A 24,264-nucleotide genomic window follows, 5' to 3' on the forward strand; every position below is an offset into this window, starting at 1 on the left:
GGTAGTATGTAGATATACTGCAACCACAAACTGTAAATAAATATTTTCTTCTTACCTTCCAGCAAATGCTGCGGAACCTGCTGCTTCTCAGCTGCCCATTAATCCCCTTCTGCCTTATTGTTGCCAAGTAATTGTTGTTCACAAATAGTTCTTCCCATTCTTTCCTATATGCGGGGAAACCAAAGCATGGGGATCCTTTTGTTAAAATTCTGCTGCTTGGAGGGAAGTGCTACAGGAAATTAATTTTAAATAAGTCTAAGAAATGCAACTTTTAAAACGTATAAATTTAGTTTGTGCACTGTTTCTGAACGCATGACTGTCTTTTTGGACTGAGTTCTTCTGTAGATTTAATGAATATGTAGATCGCTATAATTATGCCAGCGAACGAAATACATAATGTCTATGGAGGCTATTCCATTCCCTCTAAAATGTTGGGAGTGCAGTTCAGTGAATAGACAAGATAAAAACTGAATATTAATACAAGCTAACGACTGCTTTAGCCATTGACAAACATGCTCCAAAAACACAATGAAAAAAGTGTATTGTTGGTTTTGTTGGATCTACACATGAAACAGCTGTTTAAACGAACCCATTTCTCTTCAATGTCAGGCTGGGCAGGCAAATATAACAGAAGACTACTTTCTCTAACTTTCAGTGCTATTTACTGTTAAAATCTCTGCAGCTTCTTTCTACATGATCAGTTTTAAAATTTTAACAGGTGCAGGCAAATTTGAAAAAAAATCAAAAAATTAAAAAGCCTCACTGTAAAAACTGTTACAGGCAAGCTTGAGTACCTTGCAGTACCTATGGCTGAGTAGATAAACAACTGAAATATGCCTCCCAGGCACGCAGGCACCAGGGGCCTAACACCTGTGCCTCATTAATATACAAGTAAATCTGCTCTACTGGGAAACAATTGGAAATTAATTGTCCCAAACCATTTACTGAGTTTGAATAAAGGAAGTAGACTTATATTCTCGGCATCCTGCACCAAACTAAACATCAAGAATCATTTGTCAACAGTTGAGGCAACTGAGTACGGCTTTATTAAATTTCTTTCAGATTATCATAATGCTACAAGAGACGCATAACTTCAAAATTTTAAATCAAAGCTAAAAGCCCAGCAATCTCTTCAGAGATTTTAGAAAAACAAAGTCCCTAAAACCTCAATCATTCTTCCACATATACACGCAGTTGTCACTGACCAGACCCTGCTCCTTCTGAGAAAGGACACCCTTCTGCACTATGCGGCCTGCGTCAGGGCAAGGTAACCAACTGCATACCTGCAGCTCAAAAACCAGGCTGTGGAGCAAGCTGCATCTTCTCCACAGTTCTCCAGAAGAGCGACCAAGACAATGGCATGGAATTCCCTACTGTCACAAGCAGGACAACTTCCCGCCTCAGCCCTGGGGCATGATCCCCAGGCCCACGAAGCCTTTGTCAGTAGGACCTTCTCCATCAGGATGCTGAGCGGGACACTCCCTCCAGAATTACCTTCCCACCACCGCTCCGCGTACACTTCCTACTCTCATCACTGCATTTGTAAGAGAAATGATATTTCATGTATTTTAATTGGCACTTGTACTGTTAATGAAAGTGGACATTTTTATGCTTTTTAAAATATATGTATGTATATTTAACCCAATCATCTTTATTCTCCTACACCCCGAAGCTTTTTAATTTGTATTAATTTATAATATAAACCTAACATTAATTTCTCCCGATGATCTGTCCATTGTTTTCATGCTTAGTAGCTCTTAGCTGCTCCAAGTTCAAAGAAATATTCACTGAAATCTTAGAGTTTTAAAAACTACGTTAGTCTGTTTGGGTTACCTATAATATTTAAAATACATTACCCATTTCCCAACTATTTCATATATATTATCCATCTCTCTCACTGTTCAGGTTTTGTTTTTACCCAGTTTTTAGTAACGCTCAGAGACGAGATCAGCAGTGAGCACGCAGACGTTACAGGGGTGCATCTCAGAAACTGCGTGTTTACACAGCTTACGGTCTGTGAACAAATAGCACAGATTTCGAATGTATTTTAAATCCAAGAGGAATCAGAATCTGTGAAGAGATGATGCAGTTCCACAGCCTGAAAACACCAATACATTCCAGATCAGAGACGGAAGTATGAGGCAATGACTCCCCAGCCTCTTGCAAAATCAGCTTCTATTCACAGGTATTGTGAAAGTAGATCCAGCTGGTGGCTAGATTCACCGCCATCTTGTGAAGTTCAGCAGCCTTTTAAGGTCAGGTTACATACTACTTATGTAATGAAGGATAATCATTTGTTAGCTTAAATAAGATCCTGTGCCTTGATTTAAGGTGCTGGTAAAGAAAAAAGGAGACCAAGGCACATGCAACGGAAACATTCTCTCTGAAATTCACAGTCACTGAAATTTATTTGTGGCCACTCATAGTTGCAGTTAGGGCACAGCATCTCAAACTGATGGAGAGCTTTAACAACAGAGCAACACAAAAACCACAAAGTAACCTACTGATTGTCTTTCTCTTCTATGGAGTAGTGTTTTGTTAACAAACTGTGATACCAAATATATGTAACAAACATACAGTGCCCACTATGTGCTTACGACTCAAGAGATATTTTTTTAAAAGCATAAAGTTAAGGGAGTAGATGCATGTGCAAACCAGTAACAGTATGACTGAGATACAGTAGTCTAGTGGTGCAGAGGAGGGAGAAAGAGTTTTATGCCTACATATTAAAACTCAGTGTAGGAAATAACAACTAGCAGCACTGTGAGCACTGAAATGCTCCATCTCAGAACTGAGCTGTCAGGGGGTCACCAGACCCCGAAGGGTAGAGTGTTGAAAAGTTTAGTCCTTTGGGGGGTGTGGGATGCTGAATTTGGAAGAAAACATGGGAAAGGGACAGTAAGCACTGAGGAGCCAGTGGTAAATTTTTCAGTTTAATTAACAAAAAATAAAGAAAAGGTAGTTGCTAAACTTCGCATTATATTTTTTAAAAATGTATAGTGTGCCTGTAATAGCAAAAAAAATTGGCAATAATGCTATTAAAATGCCTAAAAATCCATCTGTCATAACACATATGATTGTAGATATATCACTTTTAACCTCTAAAGCAACACTCCCAGGGTGTCTATTTTTAATCCTCTTTATAAGTGAGGAAATTAAGGCTCAGAAAAAGTAAATATGTTGTCAAGAGAAAAAGAGAAATGAGAATTACCTTAAGCATCTTCCTGGAATAACAAGGAAGACAACAGTATAGGGAAATGTGATACTCCAGACATGGAAGACAAAAATTGCCCCTGGCAACAAGGGAGGAAAGATGTAAGTGTGCCCTTATACTTTCTTCCTTAGATTTTTACTTTCTGAATATCAAGTCCAAGGGTATAGAGGAAAATTTTCACCAGTTGGACTGGGAAGGTAAGGCAACAGCTGAAAGATTTCCACCCACATTTAAATGTGTAAATGCCTCAGATGGAACACATGAGACCTGGACTCTGAGGACTCTCTTGACATAGCGCTAGTGCCATCTAGTGGCAGTTACTCTGTCTTGCAGGCACTGGGTCCCTGAAAACATAACCAGCAGCTCAGCAGAGAGAGGTAGCAAGTTTCATTTCTCAAGCCAATGTTAATGTATTAGCAGTGGCTCCCTTGGAAACGCTGTGTTGAGAAGGATTCTGAGCCTACTCCTGTGCTCCTCAGAAAACATCGTTACTAATTTAAAATGTTGGCCATGAGCACAGCAATAATTTCTAAGCAAATGAAATCAACTTTTCAGCAGCAGTAATTGATGCCTTCCTACTAAGGTAGTAGATGCTAAGACCTACTCAGGTAGTTAATTAAGCCTCCTGCAATAGTTTAAAGCAACAACAACATGGAAATTAACTAGAATATGCAGAGAATAAATACAGGTGATGATGATCATAAGGAATATGTACTTCTAGCTATGTATTTTAAAGTAGTATTTTCCAAGCTATGAACATTAGTATAAAACTAGTTAAAATCTTCCAGATACATTGTTTAAATATTTGTGTGACCTAAATAATGCATAAGTGACAATTCATGAGGCAACACCAGACTAGAAAATTTCTGAATCGTTGTCCCAAATGATGATATACTAGGGAAAACATTTTATAATATGTATTTGCTATGATAGCTTCTACTCCATTTTCAGACATTATGTGGACAGGTGTGAATATCTCTATGGGTCTAAAAGTTATTCCAGTATTCGGGAAAACTTAAGAAGTCCAAACAAGGACAGTAATCAAAAAGAGCTCAGAGACTACATGGAGTCTAATTCTCAGAATCTTCAATATGTACTTGGTTTAGAGAAGCTACTTTGGATCTTACTGATAATGAGAGCTGCTGAAAGCAGAGAAGGGGTTATCTCTGGGCAAGCTCAACAAATCACAGAGGATGGCAAAGGAGGGAGGGAGGACGGCTGTTTCTGGTTGTCAGGGAGGCGTCCCAGCGGGCAGGGGTCCTGGGGGAGTTCTCAGAGACCCCCGTGTAGTTTATGGGCTTGGCTGGTAACCACGATCATCTCATTTTTGAGGTCTGAGGAGAATCATAGTGCAACCAAAGGCCAGGGCAGGAGGAAGGGGATCCTGAGGCAGGATAAACTCTGAGTTAGATGGGGAGCACATTTGAAGGTAAGGAAGCACAAGGTAAAAAAAAAGTGAACCTGATTATACATTTTTATAATCCTAATGTACATGCCAATATTTGAAGACCACCCTCTTATTATCATCATACTTGCCTTATCAGATGCAGGGCAGCAAAAGGAAATAATAAAATTTTAATCTGGTTCTAATCTATCTAGAAAAATAGGGGGAGATTCACAGCACAATCCCAACAGTCCGCATAGAAGAGTAGGTGGCTTCATATGAGTTTACAGGTACAATTTAAAAATATTATTCAAATACAACAGGGAACAGCTAACGTAAAAATCAATGGAAGTACGAGAAGTGTAAATGAGGTATGTCAGCATCAGACAGCAGACATGGTACCACATATGGGTGAGCTACACCACGAGGACTGCAGGTGCCAAGTTCAACCAGACAAACACTGATGTTATCTGTAATTACCTCGTTTTTAGCTTAAATCACAGGTAATGAGGGAACTCGGAGACTCTAAAAGGCAATTAGAAACTGTACTGGCTTTTTTGCTTCCTGTATCAGGAAGTTTTAAAAACTTACTTTTACTGAAAGCTTTTTTCCTCCATAAGGAAACATCGGGGCATATCACTTATACGTATAAATAAACATAAAAACAGAATGCACAATTGCTCACAAGCTTAAAATGCATTTCTTCCCATGCCTGGGCGGGACATGTTCTCATATAACGAGGCTCCACTGAAGCAAAGGCAACAGTTCAGCTGGTTAGAGGAATTTATGATCATGTTTGCATTCGGGTTTGCACTTCTTTGAATTGAAAAATCTTGTGTCTCCACCTCACACACAAAGAACTGAGTAGGCAACAGTTCTGGACTGTCAGATATAATACTTCTTTCTTCAAATGCAGTTTTTAAGAGCTTCTAAATTCAGTGTCATATTAAAGTGGGTAAACTCAACACATACTTTTGAGAAAAGGAATCAAGAAAAGCTGTGTCATCAGGTTGTAAAAATCAGGCATACAACAGAGGTACGTATCAAAGGATCCGCCCTGACAAGCGAGCTGGAAAAGGACCCTGTACCAGATGTCTATGACAGTGTCTGAAGTGAGTATCTTTTATGGTCCATGGTTTACTGATGTTTCCTATGTGATTAATTTTTTTAAAATTCCCATCTCTAGACACCTCCTTACAGGCTTCCCCCACCTTCTTCCCATTCCCGGCCTATGGCACTTCTCTTGCCATTTGGGGGAAGGAGCAGGAGCTTGGTATCTCACTTCCTGTGTGGAAAAGAATTCGCCACACATTCTACAATGTAAGCAATACTGTAAGGAAAATGCGGAAGAGCAAATTATTTGGAAACAGGCATTTATTTTAGCAAAGTCTGATTTCCTAATAAAAGTCCATTGTACCTCTTAAAGCATGTTTTCCAAGACTGGGTTGACTTCTAGGGTATTGTACCCATAGAAACAAATACACTCTTGACACAATTTCTCTTAAGAAGATACAAATGGATTACATTTTCACTGAACCTACCATTCACGAGATACCTTCCAGATCAGCACTAACCAAGAGAACTTTCTGAGATGAGAGGAATGTCTGTATCTGACCGTCCAATGTGACTAGTCCAACTGAAAGAGTACATATTTTATTTTAATTAATTTAAGTGTCGATTTAAGTAGTCTCATGTGGCTAGTGGTTCTCATATTGGACAGCAAAACTATTTTAAGGACGCTGACCCGTTCTAATATATGTCCAATCTTTAAAATAACAACTATAAAGGTTCAAGGGATATAACAATAAACATACACATGAGACACACATATAGTGCTATTGAGGAAAGAGGACATGTTAAAAGTTAAATAACATAAGTGGTTAAAAAATGAAGGTAATTTCAAAGAGTTGTAACATTATACATAATTAATACTAAATGAATGGTGCTACTAGTGAGGTCTGATACAGATGCGATAGGCTGTTTTAATCTTCTTTGTCTCCCTGTCTGTGTTTTTGTCTCCATCACCACTCTCTGCCCTTTGCTTAGTCCCACCTTCCTCTTCGCCCATCCACACATACACGTAAAAGTTAGGAAAGCAAATCTTTAGTAAGGACAGTGGTATATCTGTAAGTTATCAAAAATGATCACTATTGGATCACAAGCCATACTCAACAATGAACTGGTTCAAAGATCCAGGAAACGGTCATTTTAAATGAAGACAAAAGGGCAATGTGGTAAAATAAACTTTAGAAAAAGTTTAAGATCAATATGTAGTTTGTAATTTGCTTGGATTAGTGTGCCTGGGAAGCCAATTTCACATGGGCCTCTGAAATGAAAAGGAAATATCTCTACCCAAGGCCTACTAGAAAATCATTTATAATTAAACATTTTTAAAAACCTCACTCCTTAAAAAAAGAACCAAAAACCCTTGCCTCATTTACCCAGTATGATGAAGGGCTAATGTACACCTTTTATTTTTTCTCAACACAACAATGTTGACAGTATCAAAACATTTTTAAGATGTGAAGGAATTTTCGCCCAGACGCGGGGCACATGAGGAAAATGCTCAGCCGTCCGCCCCATACCAAACAATCCCACACTCTCTGCTTTTGGAGCTGCGCGCTCTGCTTCTCACGGCGCTTCTCTCACGGCTGCACGTGTCAGGCTCCCAGCTCCCAGTTCCTATAATGGTTATATAATTAGCTTTTAGACATTCTGAATCTCTACTGACCTATCATGTGCTCAGTTTCATTTGTCTTTTTAAAAATAAAGACAAGAAACTTGATTTTAAACTGTTATACATTCTAGTTTCACTTCAGCATCACAAACTATTATATAATCTTTTTTAATGAAAAAAATAAGAAATAAAGCTAAGTAAAAGCAGAGTAAGGACTGAAAGGGCCCTCCTGTGACTAAATGGGCTTTAACAAACTTTCTGGCCACTCTAATATTTTCCATCTATTTCTGATGATATTCTAGTTGGCTAATGTTATTGGAAATTTGACCCCTAGATAACTGATGTGTTACTATACATCCAAAGAGAAGGGGAGAAAATCCCTTTCTTAATATCGGTTTTGCAGGTGGAGGAGAGGGTTGGGTGAAATTTCGAAATACAGAAAGCAGGCTTGTGGAGACCTACTTTGAGTTTGTGCTCTGTTTCCCATGAAGGCTAGGACAATGGTGGGAATAGAATTTTTATTACAGATTTTTTTTTTAACAGTTGCTCTGCGTCACAGGGAAAGACGAAACATTTTCTCATGACCTCTTCACCCACATTAAACTGTGTCATAAAAATTCCTGTGTTAGTCAGAAGTATTCTCCACTGATAGAATTTTATCTTATTTGGGTTCATCTACTTCAAAAGAACCCAAATCTAGGCCTGACTTCATAAAAAGGCCTTCTGTCATTTTGTTATTTGATATTCTGTTATCCACACAACTCAGTGGTTCGGATTCCAAATGCATGCCACAAAAAATTTAATTATATGACCAGAGACATCTTTATGAATCCAAGAGATATTTCCATAAAGCTGTTACTTTATGGAAACACGGAATGCTACTATAAAACTGAAAATTAGGACCATGAGAAAATCCTCATTTTTCTATAGAGTCTTTCAAGACATATGATCAGAAGAGGCACCTAGAGAGACAGAGGCAGGGCCCTTCTCAAAGGCCCATCAACAACCCGAGTGGCAGCGGGAGAAAGAGAAATGGAAGCAGTGATCAAAACGCCAAAGACACCACTCTGGCTTTATTCATCGATCCTACTCTGCTCCCTCCACCCTGTCCCAATCTCTCATGCGGAAAAACAGTCCCTGTCCAACCTACGTAGTCAGAATACAGCAGGGAGGAGCACACTCTGGGTGCGGCCAGGGGTTAAGGTAAGGAAGAGCAAGCAAAGGACAGTAGTTAGTTCAGAGATGACAAACTTACTAGTGTGGACTGAAAACCCCCAAATAATGAGATATCTGAGCCAGGTTCCGTGATGGCAGAGCTCTCCGGCTCAAGAAATCTATAAGATCTAGAAGCACATTAAAAACCTGTAATGAGCGTTAAGAGATGGTGTTTAACTATCCCCATTTGCTTCCAACGGGTTGAGAGACTCAGGCATGTCATCAGAATTGCTTTCCTAATCCGGGAAAGCAGCTTGGAATACAATCTTTGAAACGCCCTGAGAATATGTCGACCAGACTAAACTACTTCTATATCTATCTCAGAACTCTGCATCTATAATCATGGAATGAAAACTATGTCCATATGTTCAGATAATACCAGGACGTCTTTTAAATTTCAAATACTCCCTCATTAGCAGGCTATTTTTCATGGCATAGCTGCTTTATTGATTTCCCCCATCTTTCTAGGCATATAATATTCATTCTCAGTTGGTGCCATTATCAAGTATTTCACATAATTCTGTGGTATTTAAAGATACTTATCAACACCCAGTTAAATGTTATGATCTCTGATTTAAATGTACCAAACATCTATGATATACTAAAACCTAAACTTTTAATATGTAAAAACAGGTCATGCAAAGTAACAGTGCCATCATAATGGAACAATATATGTACACATCCATGTTGTGTAGGTCCCTTTAGCTGTCTTTATAGGTAAGAGCCTAATGTCGTCAGTGAAAAATGTGAGGCCAGTCAAATCTACCCATTCTAACAGGACAAGAGGCTGCACTGCTAAAGGGTAAACAATGAAGATCATCTTTGTTCATATTGTTTGCCCCAGAAAACTCCTGTCCGTCTAGAATGTCTAGCAAATGTATCTTCCTGCTGCTACCCCCACTGCTAGGCTCTAATGCCCCCCCATCTGGTGTCCCCCTAGTTCTTGGTATAATGCCCCCAGTGCAACGCCAGTCAGCATCTATGTTAGCTGTTCCCACCTCTGTCTCCCCCCGCTAGACCACGAGAACACCAGGAGCAGCAGGTATGCGAGTTCCTCTTTGGGTCTCGGTCTCGGAGGCTTGGCAAACTGGGTTGCTTATGATGGGTGAACAACAAAGATCTGAGGAATGATTGAGATGTTAGCACTCTTGAACCCAAAAGAAAAGATATAAACACGTCCGAAAAGCTGTTATAAAAGTTCTGGATTAAAAATGGAATGAAAAATTGGATTACTAACCACTGCTACTTTCTCCTAAAAGGCAAGGTAATCTGATACAGAAAATAGACACATATTGAATATCACTTTCTATGTTTTAAAAGATTTATGTAACTTTCCAAGTTTCAACCCTAATCCTATGCATTATTTTCCCAAATTACAGATCGGCAACACAATTCAACATCACTGACCAAAGAGTTCACTGAGTTTGTCTATTTCACCACCTACAAAAAGCAGCATGCTAATTAACACGTGTGTATTACAGACTCACTTACAAACATCACAGGGCTGACAGTGGGCACACTTCAACACGGCACACCAGGGGAAAACAGAAGCGTGCCCAGCGGAAGGGACTCCCAGTGCTGAGTGGCTAGGAGCTGCTTATCCTCATATCCTCCCATTTCAAACGGAGGCCCATTTTTTCAAAGATAAACGTGTACACAGTTTTTAGGTGAGTGGAGGTTGCAGCTGACGATGTGAATAAACAAATATGAAAAAACATCCTAGCTACAGGAAATAAAAAGGGCTTAAAGGAAAGGAACTCAAACTGTAACATGTGTACTCAAGTTAGTCTGGGTTATGCTAACTTCAGGCTGCGCTGTCATGCATCACAGTGATGAGGGTATGTTCTGAGAAATGCATCTTTAGACAGTTTTCCCAGTGTGTGAACATCACAGAGGGCACTTACACAAGCCTACAGGCACACCCTACTACCACACACCTAGTAGCCGTTGCTCCTAGGCTGGCTACAAACCTGTACAGCATGTTACTACACTGAAAGTACTGTAGGCAACTTTAACACAACAGTATTTGTGTATCTAAACATATCTAGATGCAGAAAAGGTACCACAAAAATACAGTATAAAATATAAAAAATAGGACACCTGCATAGGGAAATTACCATGAGTGGAGCTTGCACTGACTCTGGGTGAGTTAGTGAGTGGGTGGTGAGTGAATGAAGGCCATCACTGTATTCTGCTATTGATTTTATAAACATCAATACACTTAGGATGCGCTAAATTTATACATATATATTTCTCTATTCAATAATAACCTTAGCTTACTATAACTTTTTTACTTTATAAACTTTGTAACTTTTCAACTCTTTTGAAAAACAACACTTAGCTTAAAACACACACTGCACATTTGCACAAAAATGTCTTCTTTCCTTATATCCTTTTGTCTAAGCTTTTTTCTATTGAAAAGAATTTACTTTTTCAACTTTTTTGTTATAAACTAAGACAATCACCCACGTTCTCCTGGGCCTACAGCGGGGGGTCCGGGTCAGTATAGCCGACCTCAGCCTCCAGATCCTGCCTGTCCCCCCGAAGGTCCTCAAGAACAAAAACACGCATGCAGCTCTCACTCCGGCGACAGCGATGTCTTCCGGAAGACCTCCTGATGGGCCTGCCTGAGGCTCTTGAAGAAGTATGACGTTTTCAGAAATATGTCCATAGTGGTTTACTTGGTTTGTCTTTTTTCATCATAAATGTACTTATAAGCAGATAGCCCACCATAAACACTCCTCTCTAACAATGAATCTTTCAGTGTTCAGCTTCATATTTTTCAAACTTTTTAAGGAGCCTGCTAAGGTCTATTGATAGTTCTGCTAAACCTTTCCCCTGTGAATTTTCTTGGGGGTTCTTTTTCATCTCTTTCAGTTTCCTTTTCTCTTACCTCTTCTTCAGCTATGAGTTCTTGTTCCTGTTCAAATAACTTACTAGTCAATGTCTAGGAGTTCCTCAATGACACCCTTGTCCACAGGGAGGTTAAACTTGTTTGCCATCGCAAGCTCAGCTTTGCTGACTTTTGCAACTTACTTATCTTTGGCAAATCTTCTGAAGACATGGACAAACTTCTTGGGTATTTTTTTTCCAGACACCATTCATACCTTCCTTGGTAACATCACTCCAAGCCCAAGCACCATTCCTGCTGCAGTCATAGATGTTGTAATCCCTCCGAATCCTCCAATATTGCATCAGGGTCTTCCTCAGTTGCAGTAATAGCCTCAACAAAGGCCCTCCTCTCAGGCGGTAGGCTGCAAAAGCTTCTATAACTCCTTGATCCATGGGCTGGATTAAAGAGGTGGGGTTTGAAGGGAGAAACATCACTTTCACACTGGGACCATGATCACCAGTAAAAAGAGGAAGTGCAGGGGCATTATCAACAACCAGTGAAATCCTGCAAGGTATGTTATTCTCCAAAGAGTACTTTTCCATCTCACTGGCAGCCTTTCAGGAGGGAACCCTGGAAGAGGAGCTGGGTCATTCATGACTTCTTATTGCTTCTTTAGCACACACTGGCAGTGTGTACTTACTGATGCGCTTCAAGGCCCTGGGGTTCTCACTGTGCCAGACCACAAAGGATTTCAATTTGTAGCCTGCAACGCTGTCCCCAAGCAATATTATTCTGTCCAGTAAAGACTTGAACTTGGCATTGACTTGGTCTCCTCATGAAAATCCTTTCAGGTATCCCACTTCCAGAATAGGGAGGTTTCATTTGTCCATATTGAGTATTTGCTGTGCTGAGTAATTTTCCTCCACAGTCAGCTTTTCTAGAGTTTCCAAAATCTCTTCAGCTGCCTTCAAATCAGCATGCACAGACTCAGCACTCATTTCATATTATGTAATGAATTCCTTAAGTGTTTAAGGCACCCAGAACTAGCAGTAAATTCAACATCCCAGTCCGGCTGAGCCTTTTCCTTCAACACTATGAACTGTTTGTTTGGCCATGATCATGGTCCTGCGGCTACTCTTCTGTGTCTGGTCTTCCACACAGGTCGTAAGTTTCTCTATGTCTGATATGGCCCCTTCCTGAGTTTTTGTTAGTCTCATTGCCTTCAATCAGAAGGCTTTAACAGCACCCATCATTCGTTCCCGCTCTTCCAAGATCGCAGCTATGGTGGAATGAACATGCTTGACTGGTAAGCGACAACCATCGCCAATTTTCCACCTTCATAGTGTTCAATCATTTCTAATTTCATTTCCAGGTCAGTCATTGACGTGGTTTCTCACTACAGCAACGTGAGCGGTGGACCTTGTGTGCTTGCGGGTCACAATGAATAAACAAAACGAGACTGAATCAAGCGCAAGAGAGACTAACGCAAGGCAGAGATGCAATAAATGAGATGTATGAGGTTGCTGCGAGTGGTACACACTATGCTGTTTGGCAGCTAACTTTGTGTAGTAAGTAGAGTGCATCTTAAAAGTGATAAAAATTATAGTACATTAAGTACAGAAACCAGTAACACAGTCGCTTATAACCATGACCAAATACTATGTACTGGACAGAACTGGGTGTCCTAGGCGTCTACAGGACTGGCAGCACAGCAGGTCTGTCTGCACCAGCATCGCCACAATCATGTGAGTAACGAGTTGTGTTACGCTGACTGAGACCTCACAAGACCACAGGAATTTTTCAGCTCCATTATTATCTTACGGGACCACTGTTCTACATGCAGTGTGTCTCTGACCCAAATGCCATCGTCTGGAGCATGAATGCACATGACCAGTTGATTATTTAAATAGAAGGTAACATATTTCCAGAGCCTTAAGTGATCAATAATTAGTTTAGACAGATTGCATATTACAGAGAAGCATAGATATTGACTATATCTATGCTATTATAAAAATAATAAAGTTACTTCAAGAAGAAATATTCAACATTCAAATGTGATTTTCATTTCTTCTATCAAATGTGGCTCCATTATGAAAATAAGAATAAAAGATAATATTCTGATTTTGGTTTCTTGAAAATAAAAAGATTACACATTTTGGGTTCTTTGAAATTATAATTTAACTCTAAAGGCTGTGGTGCTATTTGAGCAAATATGGAAATAAGATACACTTAATAATAAGATTGTGAGGTTATATATCAGTATGGGTTTTATAAAATTCCTCCTATATAATTTCTAGGTAACAATAGATATCTGTAGGTCTTATATTTTATAGATAACTGCAGATTTGATTCTTTAATATCATTTTCTGCTACCTTAGGGCTACACTGAATTTTTAAAATGCTTTTCTGGAAAAAAATACTTTTCTGAGACAAAAGACAACAATGTGAGGTGAAAAAGTTGACTAAAATAGAAAAAAACTTAGAAAAGAGAAAGAGAAAAGGAAGTATGAAGAAACTCGTATTTATTACCTTCTATGCGGTAGGTGACTGGGCCGGGTGTCCAACACATTTATAGGTATGCTCCCTACAACTTGGTGGTGATGACTTTCAGCTGAGATGCTGCAAGAATTTTTAAAACCTGCAATACCTGACAATTTAGTCAGGGGCACTGACCTCTTTTCCCTTAGACTGTCAAATAAAATAATTCTAAGAGCCAACACAACAATAGCTGACCAGTGTGAATGAATCAACATTATACCTATTTTTTGTCACATCAGCAGAAAATAAATTTTTTGGTGTGCCACAGAATTTTAGTGATTATTTTATTAACAGAGAAATTAGTCATCCTGCCTAAGGTCACACAGTCAGTAAGTGGTGGAATCAGTAGCGGTGGAGCCTTATTTCTATCCATGTGCTTTTTCCAAATTGTTTCCCTAAGTTATGAATTTATTCTTAAGAACTGAGAGTTTCTGCCACATTATTATATAGGTTCTCAACCAAATAAAGGCAGCACATCAAAGTGAGAAAAGCAATGCTCTAAGAATCAGCAAAGAAATACTAATTCTAGGTCATCCTTTCTGAACTTTTTACTAGCTATGTAACACCTTGAAAAAATAAGTCCAATGGCAAGGCTGTAGGAACTGAAGATGGTGAGTGCTGGTGAAGTGGGATGGGGACTTCAGGTTGGTCTCTATGTTCTATATATGCTATGGACTGAATGTGCTCCCCCTCCAGTTCCTCTCATTTATAGATCGAATCCTGAGACCCAATGTGACGGAGTGTGGAAGTGACACTTTGGGGAGATGATCAAGTCATGAGGGCTGTCACGTTTAGTGCTCGTACAAAAGAAGTCCCCAGAGAGTCCTCTCACCTCTTCCACCATGTGAGAGCACAGTGAGAAGACCATGTAGGAACTACTGTATTTTTTTGGACCTATAATACACACTTTCCCCCCAAATTTGGGGGGGGAATAGGGGTGCATCTTATAGTCCAAATGTAGCTTACCTGGCTCGCTGTGGGGAGGCGGCGGCAGTGGAGCGGGGTCACAGGTTATTAAATATTTCACCACATTTTTTTGCTTCAAATTTTTTTTTCCTGTTTTCCTCCTTTAAAACATAGGTGCATCTTACAGTCCAGTGCGTCTTATAGTCCTAAAAATACGGTAGGCTGTGGGCTCTCAACAGTCACTAAATCTGCCAGTCTTACTAGACACCAAATCTTACCAGTCTCAAGTCACCTTACCATCCCAGTTGTAGGATTTACTAACTCAAATGACACACATGCAGTTCTTTTGCATATAAATACCATTGTTTTTTAATTTGACATCTGAGTTTTTAACTAAATTATTACAGTTTTCATTTACTGGCTCTGATTTGTACTTGAACAACCACTGGTTGTTATTTTGAACCATGTATCATGGAGTCAACACTTATTTACAAAGTATTATTTGAACATATTCAAGTTGTCAAAAATCTAAAGTTGTCCCAGTACATATTTTCTAACAGCACATCTTGGAAAAATATACTGAGAAATGGTACCATGTAAGATTAAAATCTGAAAATAATGAGGGTACGCAAGATGATTTACTAGTGTACATACAGAATAAAGAAAATCAGAGGTAAATATACAAACTTATTATAAAGTAAATTATAACAATTTATAATGTATCCTATGCCATTTATAGAAAGCCAAGACAATGTCTGAAATTAAGCATTATTTTGAGTTCCCGAGAGAATATCAATAACTGGCCTGAGTTTTCTAACTAAACTGCCTACTAAAGCAATGGATTTTAACAGGGATTTGTGGCTATACAAACACAACCTAATGAAGAAATGAAGCTATTTCTATATTTGGAATTATGACAGTATACTTTAAAAAGCATTACATTGACTCAAAAAACCATGGAGACTTCCTATGAACTTCTGTAGAAGTTGTACTTTAATCAATAAAGGTATTTAGAAACATAGGGTAAATGAAAGGAAATTTCAAAATGTTCACCTTCAATTTATTTCATAGGTCACTGTTATACCACCTAATAAGATAATTAAAAACATGCAAGCAGCTGGTACTACAGCTAAATAGATTAATGTAATAGTCTGTAGTCATATATGCTGGCAAGAAGCTTGCCTCTTTGCAGAGGAGAAGGTCAGCTGCCTCTGGGAAGAGGGGCTGGGTGGCAGTGAGAGAATATTCCTTCCACCAGGTGACCCTGTGCTACAGTCACTCAGCCAAACATCTACTGCAAACTGCTCTTTGGCAAACTATTTCTCTTTCATACCCTTTCATAGAAAGGGGTCGCTCAGTATTAATGGTTATATAAGAAACAGAGAAAGCTCATGTCATCTGACAAATACATAAAAATTGGTCCCTAAAAATATGACAAGATATAATGTATAAACCAACAATCTCAATTCTTATTCATTTCCCATTTTAATAAGTCATCTGCAAATTAGTCAGGAGATACACAATCAAATTCTAACAAAAGCTTCCAAAACCAGACCTAGTCCAGTACCCAGGTATCATTCAACAATCGTTCTGGTACCTATGAGTTAAATGCAGCTGTACTCTACTTTCAACCCGTGAAGCAAGAATCACAAAGGACACATCCACAGTAAAACCTCCCAGCCTGTGAAAACCAAATCCATGAACATGGACACACAAAGCTATAGTTGGGGTGCATCGATTTTAAATTTCACAATTTTGGGTCAGGATCTGTCCCTGACCTTATGCTGATAGTAAAACATCTTTTTATCTTTACTACATATACAATTTTGTTATATAAGGGCAATTTATAATACCATGCCAGAGACTGACAGTTTCAAGCCTCAGGTTAGGCTTGTTCTTAGCTCTTTCCACTACCAGACCAAAGTCATTTTCCTGTAAGACACATTTTCAGAAATCTTCCTCTTGGTGTCTCTAAAGTAGAGTGCTATAATAAAATTTTTACATTCCCAAAAAGATCACGATGATGACAATGATATGACATCACTCAGAAGATGTCAAATGTACTCAGCATTTGCCATATGACATGAGTGACATGATCCCATTAACATTTCTGGAGTGTGTTTCATTACTGCCACTTTAAAGATGAGGACAGTGAGGCTAAAACTTGTCCAAAGTCTCCAAAGCGTTTGGAAGTCAGGATTTGAACCAACTTGCTATGTTTGGGTATTATTATTATTAATGTTTGGGTATTATTATTATTAATGAACAAAACAGTGACAGAAACAGACTATGCCCTCCCCAAACTGAAAAACTATAGACCACAATAGCAGAAACAAATAATGGAAAATATGGATTTAGGTGACGAAATCGAAAGTTAATAAAACCTTGGCATATGCTCTGACGGGGTGCACCTGATGGAGGGTTAAGTGAGGACTAAGGCCACAAAGTTGACCATTTCTGAGGCAGGCACAAAGGAATAATAATAATGCTGTGGCTCTGCATTAGGTTTTCAAAAGGCTTTATCCCATGCATTTTATCTCAGTCTTTAAACCAGTTGTGAGAAGGAAGCATCCATTTAATAGACGACAAACTAGGGCCAATCATTACCCCGGACCCAAGTAGCCACAGCTCGAGTATGTTCATAGTCGGCTCACTGCCAGAACTGGCTAGCGGGGAAGGGTGGTCAGGATTTCTGAGGCAGTTGAAACAATGCAAAGGTAGAACTGTTAGGATAATGGAGGGCTTGGAATATTCACATTTTTCCAATGACCTATTTCTAGTTAGTTTAAAAGAGCTGTGATGGCGGGAAAAATAATTTTCATTTTCAAAAGTGAATTTTACCGACAATTCTGTTGCCATTTTAGTGTGATTCTGCAACAATTCCTAGGTTTTATCAGTTAACCTTAATATGAAAATATACCCCAGAGCTGTGCTTCTATAAATTCTGCATTTAACCCAAGTGTCAAATTCACAAGTAAGCTCATTATATTGTAAGAGCTATTGCCTACTGAGTAGGAAAATATTCATTTCGCACCTTAAATACTATAATACTATTTAATAACAGCACTGGCCTGCCAACCATTAAAGCTTGTTTTTATAGACTGTACTACGTGAGCTTTTTATCTTGCCTTTTTAATTACAACAATAAATTAATATCCTAACATTACAACACTGACAGGCATTGATTAAAAATATATTAGTTAACAACATTAGTATTTATTGTGCAAAGTTACATTAGGAGTTCATTTTCAAAATACAATTATCATTCAATAGAAGATCCTTTATCTTCAAACTATTCAAGAAAATAAACTACGAGATACTACTGTGCATTCACATTAACACATTTCTCTTAACTTTATATTATGTCCATTACTTACTATAATTAGCTATATTATAAATGTAATTGTAAAATATAATTCACCAACTGAATTTATATACACATAGATTTTCCTTCCTTTGAAATATATCTTTATTTTCCTTTTGTCTCGGTTATTTTTATTGTATTTATATCTAATAATATTACCATCATAGATTTCATACAAATTATCATATTAACATTCCTCAGTTACATACCAAATCATGAATATTTATTTCACTATCTTTTATATTCACCTTTTGTTTTTTGAGTGATCAGCTACAATATGTTTGGATAGAGGTTTCTACCTATTATTTAATACGTCAAATTCCAAGTTTATATCACAACTCAGCATTAAAATGAGCGATCTGGTGAATTCCAACATTTATAAGGTGGAACAGGTTCAGGGGAAATATAATGACAACATATGATCATTACTGCTGTGAAAATACCTCCTAGTATTATCATATGGGAACACAAGCCTTTTGTAGTATCCATGACACTTGAACAACTGACTATTTATACAGACCCCAACTGGTATAAAATAAAGATGTCAAGTGTTTCAATTACCATCTCATTTCTGAAATTCATAAACAAATTGTAAAATCTTTCACATTGACTATATTCTTATTAAGTGTGTCCTGTGCACCAGGCCCTGCACTCTAGATGTTAAAAGCTCGCCTGGGATCTGAGAAAACAAACAACACAGCTCCAATTAGGGACACAGAGTATGATTTCAAATAAATATAAACATTCTAAGTGTAAAATCCATATTTATCATATGAAAGAAGGAGTGACAGCCCAGCGGTCACTTGAGTTTCCAAGTGCACAACGGCTCCTGCATGTGTTTTCTGGTGCCCTGTGCAAGGACCAGAACTAGGTAGCCCTGTGGACGGTGTGCTCCAATTAAAGTATTTCTTCAACGATCTGCTTTGCTATCTGTAATGCCAAGATGCACTGTTACTGAATCTGTACATTTTCCCCTAAAAGTAAACCTAGTTTTTACATCATTTTTGTTCAGTATACAAATTTTCAAATATTACTGGAAATGAAGAAATACTCTTTCTTCATTCTACATTTCTCTGTTATGCAGGTACAAATTCCATAAATGCTCAAGTAAATTCACGTTCAAAGGAGAATATTAGCCAAAGACTAGCTACCATACACATTTTCTTACCTAATGTATCCTTTTCTAAAATCACTCAGTGAGATCATAACTGCCCCGTGTGCTGAAGAGCCAGACGGGACATTAACAAACAGTACCTGATGAAGCCCGGGTTACCTTTTATCCCCCCGAGTTACTCATCGACGGTATTCTCTGTTTCACAGAAAACTTAAAGAAAAGGAAGCCTTTCACACTGTCACAGATACACACTGTCACAGATACACTGAAAAAGCAAAAATTAAAATGGATTCTAATGAAGCTCAATATCACATGTGTATTCATTCCAATTATCCTAATACAGGTTAATAAGACATATCTATAATAGGCCCATTTATTCAAGAATTTAGAATGTTGCATTTTCTATTACTCAATAAATGTGCAGAACAATTGCTTATCATAATATTTTTACATTCGTCATATTTTTTAAGTACAGGCAGCAGTTTCTTACTACTATAAGGTTAGAGTCCTGTAAGATTGGATAATTTGTACATTATCTTATAATATTATGTATCTACGTATACATCACCTACCTATAAGAGTTAAAAGTCCCATCGGAATCTAATGTAGAACTTGTTCTTCTTCCATTTTTATTTGAGTCTCCTGGAAAAAAAATTTAAACATTAATGTAGATTATAAAACTGAGTATTTCAGTTGAAAAGCTATTATGTAATAGCTTTATGCAGTATATTGGGTCAAAAAACATGTATCTGCTTATCCCTTCCCAAATGTCTTTTATAATCAGAGCCCATTTGGCTGAAAACTTATTTTGATGCTAAAATATAAACCAACACCACTGCTTCTAACTCGGATAAAAATACTACCACAGTAATTGCTAATAGGAACAAATAAAGGATTATAGAGGTTTTTTCTCTTATGAATCACAGACAAGCCAAAATTTATAAACCATTTAAATCATTCACTAATGTTTATAAAACAAAGAACAACTTTTTGTCAGTGACCAAGTCACCTACCATGACACTGTTACAAGTCACAAGACATCTACAGTCACAAGACAGTAGTAGGCACCGAGCAGACCTGGAATGTTTTCCTGCCCCCAGTTCACCCATAATCTGAAAATTTGTTAAGCACAGAAGCAAAGAAGAAAGCAGAATTGGGAGGTGGTGAACAATTACGCATTCCAGTGAGCTCCAAACACCTTAACATTCTTCCCAAAATTTCAGGTTTTACCTCTTGGCAAAAGCTCAGCAGTTTAGGAAATAAAAAAAAAAATAGCAACATCAAAAGTATTTCTGCTTTACATGATAACATCAAACATTCAGGGGAAAAATTTTCACCCAAGCAACAGGCATATTCATAAAATCAGATTTAGAACAAATTCATATCTATCAGTTTAAAATTGTAGAAAAAATAAATTTGCTAAAGGAGTTAAAAAATGCTTAACAATGTCAAGATATAAAATACACATTCTTATTGACAGAAATTTAATTTTAATAGTTTAAAATTTAAAATATATACTGCAAAGAACAGTCTTTATGAAACCACAGTAACTACTATAAAACATACCATCTTTTCTAGAAACAGATTATATGACTAGAATCTGATTATATTTTATACTCCTAATTCCTGTAATGTAACTTTCAAACATCAGGTTACAGTCATTTTTATGATATTTAAAGCTTAATAATTTAATGATATATCCAATTTTAATTTATACTTTTAATCCACTGTGAACAACCTAAGGTGCCAGCGGAGATCATCGCAGTGGTCCTGGTTAAGTCAAATAGTAATTACAGAGCTTTCACTTTAAAGATGAGATTATTTTTAATTATTGAGTATAGTACTTAAGGTACCATACTTTTATAATTACACTACTCATTAAATGGTTATTGAAAGCTGAAATGTAATTTTAATGACAGCTACCTATTTTTCTTCGCACATTTTACAGTTGACAGATTAGTCAAGAATGTTGGTTCTCTTCAGAATCTCCGCAGCTGCACCCGAGTTTTCGGAGGATGAGAACTGAACTGAGCCCACTTTCTGAACTTTTAGCTCTATTATTTTTCAAAATGCACTTCCAGTTTTTTTTAACTAAACAAAAATCCTAAAATGGTGTACAGAACTTGAAAATGTTGAGAATTATCATAGCAGAAAATAATCTAAAAAACAGCTAAATGTTTAATATCAATCTAACTGGGTATATGCTGTTAATTCTTTGAAGACATTGGGACCATAAAATTACTCACTCAACATACTTCACTTCCTTTAAAAAATTAATGATATTACAGTAAATTAAAAAATTTAAGCAAAATCAGTCTCTGTCTTGCTAAACGAAAATTTTCTACAGCACATGTTATTTAACAGCTTGCAGACATTTCCTGTGAAACACTTCATAATCAGCATAGAATAAGTACTATATCATATATTGAAAATATGAGCCTTCTTTCTCTTTAAAACTAGAGATTATGATTACTTAAATACATAAAATCTCACCAACAGAACATTTCTTGCCTTCTGCTGATATTTATCAGATCAAATATAAAATCCTTCGAATAATTAAGGCTTTAGGGTTTTCTTAAACTACTAGGTTTTGTCATCATTATACATTACAAAAGTGTTATTTATTTTATACCTGACTTGAAATGAATATATCATATTAAATGTAACCTGCAAACATGGTAATAAGCAGGAGAGCAGTTTTTCTCTCACAAAAACACACCAAATAAGGAGTACAAGTGTTTCTCTGAACAGTATTAGAGAAAAGATTTCTGAGTTTGCTGTAAGAGGAAAAGGCAATAGAGTCTTGAAGTGGGAAACCGCTTTGTTCCTTCAATCCTCTAGTTGAAATTAATTATAGCAAATGTTTATGAAAACATCTGTTCCTTACAGTTATAAATCCTTAATTTTAGTATAGACAATTCCAGGCTGTTATTTTGGAAGGAAAGGTCTGACAATTGCAAGGTTTACAAAAAGACAGAAAGAATTTATAATTCTGGAAATTTGTGTATAGAGTGCGCTATATACTGTGGAGACTTTCATTTGTTTGGAACATTTGGAGGGGGTAAAAACTGGTTAAGTAGGAAAAAATCAAAGGCAAACAGAGAGACTCATCTTTCATTTTTAAGCTCCTTTACAATAAAAACATATCTGTAACACAAGAAAAATGAATAAGAATTAAAAACAAATATTACTTTACTATCAACATAATTTTTAGGTAAGTATAAAGTACTAAGTATTAATTTTAGCAGGGATTATAATAAACCTAACACCAATAATCACAGGAACGTATGTGTAGTGTTTCCTAAAAATAACAACAGAGGGTGCAAGAGAGTTTAATATAATGTTTTAAGTTGTTCTTGATTCTCGAACTAAGTTACCAGGTAGCCTTGACTGTAACCAGGATGCATAGGTTGTTTTCAGAACTAACACTCCCTCTCTCTTTCTCACACAGACACACATACATAAATACATTATTGAAGTAAGCTTACACAAAGACATTTAAATGATCAAACACCACAAATACTGAAACTTAAGATAACAGACTTCCTTTCACTTGCCAAAAGGTAATTTAACAAGACTAAATTTTTTTTAAAGAATTGTGATTTCAAAAGTATTTCAATATTTAACAAAAGCTAATCAATAAAATAATCTGAATTAAATGAGTAAATTTTAAATACTACATAAATTACATACAATATATAACTTATGTATTGTTACTATGTGTTACATAACATTGTTCAACATTTATTTTTATAGAGACAGTTGGTCAATTACTTGTGACCACTACAGTTTGAAATTTATATAATACATTTATTTCTCTTTAGTTGGTAAGTTTGTAAAATGAGTTCATAACATTCACAATTGATATAAGCTGGCTGATTTGGAAAAATGCTTGTAGTTATACTGTTTCATACGAGGATACAAAAGGCAGAGTATTTTCCACTAATAATTTCTAATATACATGCATCTACCTTATTAAGCCAATACTATGTATAATGGTGACTTAAATTTGAAAACATGAAAATTGAGTTCCAGACTCCTTTTTAGCTTTCACTGAAGCCATGTTTAGCAAAGGGCATTTATAGTAATTATCTGTGCACTGTTGAGATCATACTAAACAAAGGTTTACAAGAGACTCTATAGTACTTTTTATGCACAAATATTGCTTTATGAAGGGAGAAACAGAGTTTTTTAAAGCTAGGTTAGGTTAAAAAGAACCAGAATAATGCTAATAAATTAATACATGTTCCCAATTGTGTCTTCAGTGTATACAAAAAAACATCAGGTTTAGAATATCACATCACACTAGGTATGAATTCTGATAACTATGACATAATTTTAAAAAGGGTTTATCTCTGAATTATAAGAGAAATATCACCAAGTATGTGTGATGAATACTTAACAGGAAGGGGGAAAAAGACCTGGTTTACACTTCCTGACAGTAAAGCCACGGGCAACCACGTGTTAGTTGTCATAGGTTAAGATGACATAAATGTTCGTGTAAAGACCTATCAAACCTTTTATGTCTTTTAAATGAATTAGCACTGCTCCTGAAATGTGTCAGTTACATTTAAAATTTCATTTTAAGTAATAATTTTTTAAAACTCTACTTATATGTTGAAACATGGTGAAGGCAAAGCATAAGACTTGGCATTACCTATGTAGCCACACTAAGGATATCACCTCGTATCAGGACTCAGGTAAACAAGTAGGCGAACTATCTGTGCTACAATCCAGGACCACTATTTAAGTCTAAGAATCAGCACTCAAGTGAATACAGAAAATTCATGTATTTAGTAATTTTCCATTTCTCTATTATTGTCAATTTATCTACATCCTAATGATTTAATGGTCTTATTTAGTTCTCTATGAAATTGTTTTTTGGTAATAAAAATTCAGATGTAAAACAGAAATACACAGGAACTACTTTAAGTAAATAAATCTAAGTGGACCATTTTAATTTAAGAAGACAAAATTTTGGTATTCCTATTAAATCATTAATATTTTTTTTAAAGAAAG

General features: G+C 36.8%; 1 protein-coding gene across 4 annotated transcripts in view; it reads right to left on the reverse strand.

Moving 5' to 3' along the window:
• Positions 1 to 24,264, reverse strand: part of TBC1D5 (TBC1 domain family member 5) — a 476,007-nt gene that overhangs the window by 219,430 nt on the left and 232,313 nt on the right. For all 4 annotated transcript variants that reach the window (XM_037061363.1, XM_037061360.1, XM_037061361.1 and 1 more), the window contains 2 exons: positions 19,818 to 19,887; positions 56 to 164 (listed from right to left, as the gene is read on the reverse strand). In XM_037061363.1, the coding sequence (XP_036917258.1) occupies positions 56 to 164; positions 19,818 to 19,887 (179 nt within the window). The remainder of the gene's footprint in view (positions 1 to 55; positions 165 to 19,817; positions 19,888 to 24,264) is intronic.

Source organism: Sturnira hondurensis, unplaced genomic scaffold, assembly GCF_014824575.4.
Source record: "Sturnira hondurensis isolate 20B ecotype Veracruz unplaced genomic scaffold, ASM1482457v3 Scaffold0013299, whole genome shotgun sequence".
NCBI lineage: Eukaryota > Metazoa > Chordata > Mammalia > Chiroptera > Phyllostomidae > Sturnira > Sturnira hondurensis.